At 46.6% G+C, this 10,564-nt stretch overlaps 1 protein-coding gene across 1 annotated transcript; it reads right to left on the bottom strand.

Annotated features, from left to right (window-relative positions):
- Window positions 1-1,352: 1,352 nt before the first annotated feature.
- tnpo2b (transportin 2b) lies at window positions 1,353-9,756 on the bottom strand. The gene is made up of 24 exons (XM_076145517.1): window positions 9,579-9,756; window positions 8,852-8,951; window positions 8,478-8,553; window positions 8,218-8,367; window positions 7,855-7,961; window positions 7,615-7,748; window positions 7,437-7,518; window positions 7,122-7,244; window positions 6,902-7,020; window positions 6,739-6,799; window positions 6,116-6,290; window positions 5,761-5,913; window positions 5,267-5,492; window positions 4,989-5,160; window positions 4,698-4,892; window positions 3,787-3,945; window positions 3,584-3,671; window positions 3,390-3,488; window positions 3,190-3,285; window positions 2,529-2,604; window positions 2,252-2,351; window positions 2,016-2,090; window positions 1,595-1,724; window positions 1,353-1,490 (listed from the first exon to the last, which is right to left on the bottom strand). Exons 2-23 carry the CDS (start codon window positions 8,948-8,950, stop codon window positions 1,617-1,619), a joined length of 2,673 nt encoding a protein of 890 aa, XP_076001632.1. The 5' UTR covers window position 8,951; window positions 9,579-9,756; the 3' UTR covers window positions 1,353-1,490; window positions 1,595-1,616.
- Between the last annotated feature and the right edge of the window lie 808 nt (window positions 9,757-10,564).

Raw genomic sequence — 10,564 nt, 5'->3', positions numbered from 1 at the left:
ACAAAACAAATTTTAAAAAAGTGCAAAAACAACATAACAGTCACTGGAAATAGCATTAATTCAAATATTCTTTTCTTTCTTTTCTTTTTTGCTTCATTGTGCGAATTTAAGCCGAATAAAAAGAAACAAAAAAAAATCATCAGTAGCAGCAAAACAAAAAACAAAACAAAAATGGACCATTTTCTAAAACATTATAAAGATCACGATGACACTGCCAATTACTGTTTTCTTAAGATATCAATATGGCATCAAATGGATATCAGTACGAATGTAGACATAAACACATGCACGCACACACACAAACACACACACACGCATACACACTTGGTCACAGTTAACAGGTGTCAAGTTTTAGCTCGGTACCATATCAAAACAATACATATTTCACACACTGTTAACACAGAATGCCAAAGTAAGGATCATACGAAGGAGTGCACATGCACACACACACACACACACACAGGCACACATACACACATACACACACACACACACACACAAACAAAACCTCAAAGAGAAAACTAAAGATGTGATTCTTGTACTATTCCTCCCCTCTGGTGAGAAAACAAAATGTGTTAGCCCTAATCCTCCCTTCCAAGAGGAATGGTTTCCGTGACAACAAGAGGAAATGCACTTGCTTTTTCTTTTTTTTTTTCTCTCCTTTTTGCTCAGGTAGACAATGTGACAGGTAATATGTCTGATAGATGGATAGCTCTGTGAAGCAGCACTCTGGTCCAAATGAAGGTTGGAAACACAGCTAGCTAGCGAGACTTATCTTACGCGTTAAGTAGAATCCTATTCCCCCGGAAGTAAATGAAAGGTATTACCCAGAAATGAACAGAGTTGAGACACCCGTCTTTCTGTCCCTAACTACAAATAGCAGGTCTCAAAAAGTCGATAAATCATAGTGCCACCCACAGTCCGTTCCATGTACTGCATGTACAGAATGTGCAAGCGTAAGTGTGAGTCCGTACGTTGGTCTGTCTCCGTCAGTCGAGCTATCAGTTACTCTTGAGTTTAACAAATTCGATTAAAATCTTAACAGTCCCTGTCCTCCCAGCTAAGCAACGGACCGGTTTATATCTGCTTTTCCCTGCCTCGTTAAGATTCCCTCCCTCTCTTTCCCTGCTCTGCTCTCTTCCCCTGCCTCCCTCTCATTCCCGTCTTCTCTATCCCTGCATCCCATCTGGTCTCTCTCTCTCTCTCTCTCTACGTCGCTCTTCCTCCCTCTGTCTGTCTGTCTGTCCCTCTCTATCTGTCCCTACCAGTTAAGTTTTTACTGTGTCGGGTCCCTGCCTAGTTAATCTAAGAGGTGTGCCCCTGTCCCTCCCTCCCACCCGCCCACCCTCCCTCTATGGACAAACACATAGGGCGTGGGGGCCGTCCGTCAGGGGGAGCGGCCAATAGCATCCCTCTCCCTCCCCCCAGATCAGGGCAGTGCAATACACAGATGGATGAGTTTCCCATTCACCCTCCTCCGGCTGGCTCACCTGGCAGGACAGATAAAAGAACGAGAAGTTAAACGTTGCCGTGCTGCAAACTGGACATATGACCTGACTTTAAACAATATGTGTGTGTGAGCTTGTGGTGTTACCTCTTGGGTGGGTGTAGAGGCTCTAAACGCCATAGCAAGCTGCCAGTCTCTCCTTTAGCAGCGGGGGGAACTGCTCGGAGAACTGCAGCCAGTTCTCCTCCCCGACCTGCTCCTTGAAGCCATGCAGAATCTGTGGGCAGCGATGGAAGACGCGACCGCAAACAATTATATTATCGGCCCCTTTTTTTAAAGAAGGAGAACTTAATATTTCTGAAGGTTCGGTTGATATGTTGGAATACGTATTTTATAGCCTATTGTTGATTTATTTTATTGAACAAAGAACAGTAGCAATATGCAGGATTATAATTTGTGATGGTTTGATGGCGAATGATTCTGAAATTAGGAATGATCTTCTGAAGAGATTCATTCTACACGCTGCAACGGCACTACTCAACGTGCGTCACCCTTTCACTCCCCTCACCTTGTAGAACATGTCCCTCAGGTCATCTTTAGGGTTCACCCAGGAAGCTACTGCATCACAGAAGAAAATAAAGTCCTGAACACACACAGAGAGAGAGAGAGAGAGAGAGAACAAAGTTATGGGTTTTCTGACAGTTTTCGGGAACAGTTTTCGTTGCATCTCTGTGCGGCTCATACAGTACAAGACACATGGTCAACCTCTGATATATAAAGGTGCATGTAAAATGAGTCTCTCACCTGCACCACACCTCCAGGGTTGACGCCAATCATCATGCAAATCCCACGGAAAGCCGAGTCTTTCTCTTCATTGTCTCGGATGTTCCGCAAAGACGTACACCTGCCGCGCAACAATGTGGAACCAATCAGCAAGCTGTTTTGATGGCATCACGACTGAGGTTTGATCTATCCTACTATTACCTATGCCGACAATCTGACTTGTTTTTGATAGTTGATCAGTAAATAATTTGGCTGTTGACTGTAGAGACTTTAAACGTTTTAAACTTTTCTCTCTCACCAAGGTCTGATGAACTGTGGCAGCATGGACGCCACTTCTTGTGGACACACGTAGCCCAATCGACCAATTGTGATGGCTGAAAGAGATCAGACAGACAGAGGAGTCAGGACTATGCCACAGGTGTGTGTGTACAGTATGTGTGTGTGTGTGTATGTATGTATGCATCAGGTGACACATTCACAGGGTCTGCCTGCACTCAGTCTTTTCTGTGATAATGTTCAAATGTGGAAACGGTGTTGAAACAATTTCTTCTCCAGCATATTTCCGAAACCAAGACTGTGATATTTTAAGTGCATTAATAATAAATGACGAAAAGCTACAACGTTTTTCGTGTGACTGTGGGTTTGAGTCCTTGAGAAAACAAAAGATGTACACCGTGAGTAAAGACCTTCCATTCATCCGTCAGCTCTGTCAAAACCCTAATAAAGACTTTAGGTTCGTCCCACAGAAATCAAGATGTGTTACTGGGATCTTCTGCCTATTATTGACATTTAACAAAATGTTCCTGAAGAGAGCCGACACCCTCCAGGTTACGCGTAAGAAGTAAGTAAGTCATCTGTTCTGCCCTGTGCCAACATATTCCTCTGTCAGTACAGTCTGTACCAAATAACAAAAGGCAAAAACACTGCCTGTGTGTGTGTAGGTGTGTGTATACATGTACCAGTATTCTCCAGTAGGGTCTTGGGGGTGTTGGGTCGGTTAATTATCTCAACCAGTTGGTTGAGAACCATCGCAATATACGGTTGCATCTCCACTCCTGATAGAGCAGACAGGGAAAGGGAGGCAGGTGTCAGAATGTTATCTCCTATTCAACCATAAACCAGATGGTCACATAACAATGACTCATTCACTGTTCCTCACCCATTTGCATACAGATCTCTCCTATGGCCCAGGTGGCATTGTTACAGACAGAGATGAACTCTGGGTTCAAATTTGTGCCCAGGATTGGCATGAATTCAGCTGAAGCAAAAAAAACAACAACATAGAAAATGTTCTAACCGTGATCATCTCAGAAACATCATACGTGCATGCATGTGTGAGAATGAGATCATTACCAATACACGGTTTGACATGAGGGAAGCAGGCCTTAGTCAGGTCCCCCAACAGAGCAAATGAGCTCTGTCTTACTTCAGGCATTGTGTCCTGGAAAGACGGGAGAGTAAAACAGAGACTGTAAGCCCGAGCTCCGTCCCTGCGTATCTCCAGTGAGCCGGTGTGGAAATCTCTTTGAAGTCAAAACACAAACGCATCCCCTCACCTGCATACACTGGAAGAGCAGGGTCATGATGTTACTGCGAGCCACCAGCGTGTCCACGTGGCCCCCCAGTCCCTCGGCCAGTCCGCTCAAAAGATCCAGAGCCACGATCATGAAGTCTTTATCTGGTGCCTCGTACTGGTCTGGCTGCTGACTGTACATCTGGGGATACAGAGAAACAGAACAGGAGGGTGAATAAAAGGATAAAACAAGAACAAATAAAACAAGAACAACAGGGCTCCAGCACGTCATGCTTGGACCCCTAAATAAGAACAAACACACCGCACGTACTGGAGGTCAGAGCTTGCGTCTGCGTGTGAGAATATGTGTTGCAGCATTACACGACCACGGACATTCTAAAGCCCCACTAGTGGTTTCTAGAAGCTGCAATGTTGATTACACGTCACAATACAAAAGTACTGAAAGGAATAAGTAGCTAACCATTCTACTATTACCAGCCTTACCAGTGATGTGGATAAACCTGTAATGTTTGTCCTGAGGGTGTTGCTAGAGGAGAGAAGTGTATCCCTGTAGCAGCATGAAGACTTTCAGCTACTTTCATTAGACTGAGATTTCTGTCCACATACGCGCTGATTATGCCCAAAAGGTGCCAAAGAGCCATCACCAATATTCAAACATAGTGTTGGCCGAGGGGACATTTTGATCCAGCAACACCAAAGTTAGGTGGGTGACCAAATTCATTCCATAGGTCACATTTCATTACAATCTGACCTCCAAGTGTACAACAGACCGACTGCTCTATCGGTCTTTGAGGTCCAAAAGGACAAACTCCTGTCTCGTGTCTCTGTGGGATCTAACCGACTACACTACAGCAGCCAAATGTAAGGTGTGTGTGTGTGTGTGTGTGTGTGTGTGTGAGTGCGTGTGCGTGTGCGTGTGCGTGTGCGGCTCACCATGGCCTGAGCCAAAGTCTTCTGGACCAGCGTGACACAGCGTTGGTAAACGGGCTCACAGTAAGGAAGGAAGCCACTCTGCAGAGCCGTGGCCACAGAGGAGAGACACTCCAGCAGGGGGAAGAGATCTTTGTCTTCGTCCTTCAGCTCGTTCCACTTAGCTATCAGAGGTGGCATCAGCTTCTGTATGTACTCCTGAAACACACACACAATGCAATCAACTGGTGAGTGATGAATTTTGTAACATGCAAGTAAAGGCGGCGTAAATGTGTTTGTTTGTTTTGGACTCACAGGCTGGTTGAGGTGATGTCCCACAGAATCAGCCAACGTTCCTATGGCGTCGTAGAGGATGAGCAGATTCTTGTGCTGGTACTTGCCAAAAGCAAAAACCAGAGTGTCCAGGATGAAGCTTAGGTAAGGCACCAGCTCAGTACATGCCTCCTCCTCCAGAGTGGCAAACGCGCTGAGGTGGGGAAGAGACGACGTGTGTGTGAGTGAGGAGGGTGAGCGAAGGGTGAGGGAACACGGGGTGAGGGGAGACGGACGCAAAGACGATCTGACCGCCATACCTGCACGCTGCCTCCTGCACCCGTTTGTTGCCATCCAGGATGCGCTTGAGAAGCTCGGTCATAAGGGGCTTCAGGTGGGCATCGGGGGGCTGGCTGACCACCCAGTGGGCGTAGCGGCTCAGCGTCCAGCAGGCGATGGAGCGGACCAAGGCCTTCTTGTCACACAAACACTGGATGAGATGGGGGATGAGCTCAGGCAAGTAAGGCACCATGCCCTGCATACAGCCTGGAGGGGGAAACAGGGTATGCTTATTTAGACATGTTGAATAAGGCCTCTTCCAGGGCTGTGAAAATGAGAAACGGCCTGCTTTTAGTCGCAAACAGACATCATCCAGATTTTATACAAGGATCCTCACAACAATATTTATATTCCTTTCTCTCTTTCCCAGAAACGTGTCAGCCCATCTCTATCACAATACAATTGATCTAAAACCAGTAAAGCCGGCTGATGTGTGAATTACACAATATATGTGTGTGTGAGTGTCAAGTCTCACCCTCTGCGATCGCCCCCAACACCAGGATGCCGGACTCTTTGATGACCCAGTCGGGATGGAAGAGCAGGCCCTTGAGCAGGGGCAGCAGATGGGGAAGCAACTCCTCTCGAAACACATTGGCGAGCACATCTAACGCAGCGGCTGAACACTTCCCTGTGGGAGAGACCAATTGCTTAGGATCACATGTCGAAACGCACAGCTGACTTTGCATTACGTCGAACATTGATAACCACAATCAAAAAGAAGGTTCAGACGGCAGAAAGGAAAACTGTGTCTGCATTTCTTCGTCTGCTGAGATTGAAATGCATTCAGCTGTAGAAGGGAATACTATCAAAGCTGGAGGTGTGGAACTTACGTAGGTTCCAGTCGGAGAGCGTGTCGTCGTCGTCGTCGTCATCGTCGTCGTCGATGTCCTCGCCCTCCTCCCCCTGCCCTCCTTCGTGCTGCAGGGTGACAGTGCGGGACTTGTGAAAGCGAGGTTTGATGTCTTGCTCGCTGTCCGGAACTGCCTCGTCCTCTTCAACATCACCCTAGAGGACAACAGAAACAAAGGAGAGAGTTGAGGAAAGACGGAACAGGAAGATGGGGCGAGAGAGTGTGTGTGTGAGTGTTTTTAGGATGAGCTAGCATAAGAACTGTCCCATAGGTGACCTTGAAATGCTACACTCACGCCGCTGCTTGACTTAATGACATTTCACATTTATTTGCCTAAGTGCTGCTGAGATACAGCTTCAACTTCCTGTTTGGCGCCGGCTTTGCTTGCGTGTTAGACATGAGACGTCTTGGGGTGCGGTAAGGACCTGGCAGAGACACGAGGTACCAACTTCAGTGTCAACACAACTACGATTCAAACTCTGACCAAGTACACCTGTGCCTTCAGTCTCCTCCCCCTGTGCTGGCATCGGGCTGAACCTTTGATTTTGCCCTGTGGTGGATTTGACAGCAACCCTAACCCTAACCCTAACCGACACCACTCACCTTCAGGAGAATAATGTCAATCTCAGAGTATTTCATCCCATTCACCAAGATGGGGATCAGCCTAGGAAAGAAACAGATGTCCACATTACCATTAAAATCCACATAACAATCCATTTCCCTCCGTCCGTCCACTTGAGCAGCAGCAGTAGTTGTGAGTACTTACTGGACCAAGTGGCCGGACAGGGCCTCTTTACAGATGGGCTGCTCGGCCAGCGTCAGCCAGAACTCGCAAGCCTCCAGAGCTACATTCTCATCGGGGTCCTGTGTCCTCTGCAGCATGTACTGGAGAATAACAAAAGAGACCAGCGAGTGGTGAGAAGCAGGGTTTAAGTCTCGCACGGTGGCGGTTTGCGGAGGTGTGTGGGGTGGAGTCGCGTCCTCACCTGGATGATGCTGTGCATGTGCGGGATGAGGCGATCGATGCGGACCTCCAGCAGCATGACCAGAGCCCTGCATACGTTTTTCCGCACCTCGCTGTCCTCGTCGCCGGCCAGCGCGAACAGGCTCTGGGGGCAGGAGAGAGAGAGAGAGAGAGAGACGAGGAGAGATGAATGGTGGGGTGAAGGCCGGGTGAAAGGGGAACAAGTGCAGTGGCGGACATCATTAGGGGGTTCAATTGTAAACCGATTTGAAAACTCTGCATCCGCCCCCCACGTGTGTGTTTCACAGTCATTATGTTAAGTTACGTCATCACTCACCTCGATGAAGGTGTCAATATTATCCATCAGAGCCTGAGCTCGACCGATGATAAACTGGTTCACGCAGGCTATAGCATGGGACCTGAGAGAAACACAGACAAGTGAGGTTTAATTAAGAGCATGAGGACAGTGGAGGAGATATCAAGTCATAGCCAGCGTAAGAATACACCAGACTGACCTGATCTTGGGACTGCAGTGTTTGAAGAACTGGAGGAATTTAGGGATCATGATGTTCAGAGGTCTGTTCAGGGCGTCGCTGTCCAGCAACTCTGATGAATCCTCACAAATCTTCTGCAGTGCTCCAAAAGAACCCTGAGAGGAAGACAGAGGCGTTCAGGACGGCAGTGGATAAAGAGATGCGGCGCTGCAGAGGAGACACCGAGCATGACGACACATAGGTGAGACAGGTTCGCCTGACCTCGCAGGTGTTGTAGTCTTCGGAGTTGAGCAGGTTACAGAGCTGAGGCAAGAGTTCTGGCCAAGCCTGCAGCTCGCCTTTGGAGGCTATAGTTGTGATCAGGATACCTAGACGACCAAGAAATGGAAACGTGTCAACACAGCGCAAGCCACTCTGTAAAACGTGGGGAGAAACTGATCGCTAAACTCACAACCCAGCTTATACAAAAGTTATTTTCTTGACAATACAGCCTCTGCTCCCACGCAACCACATTACCTGCAGAAATCCAACCACCTACGCAATGCTGTGACTCACACTGGCTACAGAATGCAGCGAGGACAAGTTCTCCGTTTCTCATTTGTTCCCCCTCCCTCAAACACCCACCGATTGTAGCTCTGATGAGCGGTGACGGGTCCCCGATGTTGTTGAGGCATTCTCGCTTGATGAAGTCAGCCACATTGGGTGGAAAGTTCTGGTAGTGAGCCTTGACATTATTCTTCAGTATCAGACCACTCAGAGAGCGAGTGGGCTCATCTTTGGGAAGGCAGAGAGGCAAATTAACAATAAAAAAGCACTGACTGAGGAGGAGTTGAAAATGTTTTTTAAATGTATATTCTGACCGATGCACACACACATAAACATACCTTCAGATTTGAGGCTTGTGAGGACAAAGATGAGATAGTTGTTGAAGTCTGGAAACTGGTTAAGTTGCTCCAATTTCTGCAATCTCTGATAAGGAACTCAATCAACCATGCACAAAGGAACAAAAGCTCACATTCCTGTTTGATACTCACCAAATGTTCATAAACGCACAACATCATCAACAAACACACACTAGCTCTCTTGGTGCAAAGATGCATGTGGCAACAAACCCTGGTATTGTTGTCATTTTCATACACAGGAGCAGATCCTTCTCATCCCTGCTGGGTAGATCTGGGCTGAGCCAAACCTCACACTTTTTGTCTCACCCTCACACAAACACACTCACTCACACACACACACACACTTGGCAGGATACTTCCTGCACTGCTCTCTGTGTTGCAGTGTCTGGGGACTGGGAATCCTTGAGTAACTGAAGCACTTGCTGCAGACCCTGTTCATCTGGCTGCCACTCCATTCTACAGAACACAAACACACACACACTCAAGTTATGAAGTCCTGAAGCACTTATTCGACATGACAACAAACTGCAAAGCTACCGATAATAAACGCAACAATCATCAACATTCTAACACATGCGTACGATGTAGCGAAACGCTGCTGTGCAAACGTTACGTTGACACCTATCGATCTGTTGATAATAAGCATCGCTTCTCTGTCAATATTGCCTTGTTGCTCCTGGTTAGATGCGAGCTAGGAGCGGATCTACATCGCCAGGTTTATCTCCGCAGTGGGAGTAAGTTCAAGTATATGGATGCGTGACCACACAGAACAACAAACGGGACCTGGCGAACCTTTTTCACATGAGGCCCACACGGCCTCTAAGCACAGCAGCTAATGTGTAGCATGTCCAGCTAGCGAGCTAACTCACGTCAACATTCAAACACAAGACAGCTACGAAACGCTACCGCGGTTCCTTATAGACATCGGATTGCCGTGACAAAGTATGTTCGCAATCGAAATAACAAAGGCGGAGAAAATGGGAGCCATTATTATTCAAATCAGAGCAGTCGTACACTAACCCCGGCTGCTACCAGTAGCATGGCTAGCTAGTTTCATGTTGAAAGTACCGCCAAAGATTTTACCTGTTCACGCCGAGTAGTCAGATCTATATTCCTATAGACTGTAGTGCAGTTCCGCTGTAGCAGCTAACATTAACTAAAATGTAATTGCCGTGGTGAAGGTAAACTTCTGATGACTACAGATCTGTCTGCTTGCAAAGTGGCTGGTATGTGACAGAGATTGCATGCATTGCAATCAAGCCGGGTGATCAGTATGATCATATTCGGCTTCCGTACTGGGCAGACTGGTGACAACATAAGTTATTCCCTTTTGAGTAACAAACCTAAACACATTTGTCACCATTATGAAGTCGCCCTGTATCTGTTACAATAATAATGTTACATTGTACTTTTACATTTGGGAACTGGTACATTTGTGTAAAATTGGGAGCTGTTTTGTCACTTGTGACCACCAGGTGGTGTTAGTTCCCAACGCCTATGCAAGGCATCGAACTAGACTGACCTTTGAGTACTACAGCGCAATACAAACGCAATGCCAACCCGGAGACATGTGTAAACCAATAGATTCGTCCTGCAACAAATGCGACCTTTGTGAATTTCATAATGTACCGTTTTGTTGAGTTTGTGCCAGGAATTTATTAATTCTCTGTGGATGAGGGAAACACTAAAGGGAAGAGATGAATGCAAAAAATATCCCTCAGGAATCCAGTATTTATTATTATTATTATTATTGTTGTTGTTGTTGTTGTTGTTGTTGTTGTTGTGGCTGCTATTTTGTTATTGTTGTTATTATTATTGCATTTGTGGATTGCAACAAAACAGTGCCCATCCTGACAAACCGCACGGTCAAATTCATTGAGTTAAGCCACTCTGTGTACCCATAATAACCGTCACTTTCTTTCTATTTTCAAGTCCTTGTTAGAAATGTAAGTCTTCAACATGAGTTCAGAAAGGCTGCGAAGTGAACGTTTTCTAACAACAGGAAATAAACATCATTAAACTTCCGTTTTTGTAAAATTACGTGATAAATGACATCATAACAATTTCAC

Source organism: Genypterus blacodes, unplaced genomic scaffold (assembly GCF_046128005.1).
Source record: "Genypterus blacodes isolate CSIRO-AG114 ecotype Tasmania unplaced genomic scaffold, CSIRO-AGI_Gbla_v1 ptg000030l_1, whole genome shotgun sequence".
NCBI lineage: Eukaryota > Metazoa > Chordata > Actinopteri > Ophidiiformes > Ophidiidae > Genypterus > Genypterus blacodes.
This window is presented reverse-complemented; position numbering and strand designations above follow the sequence as displayed.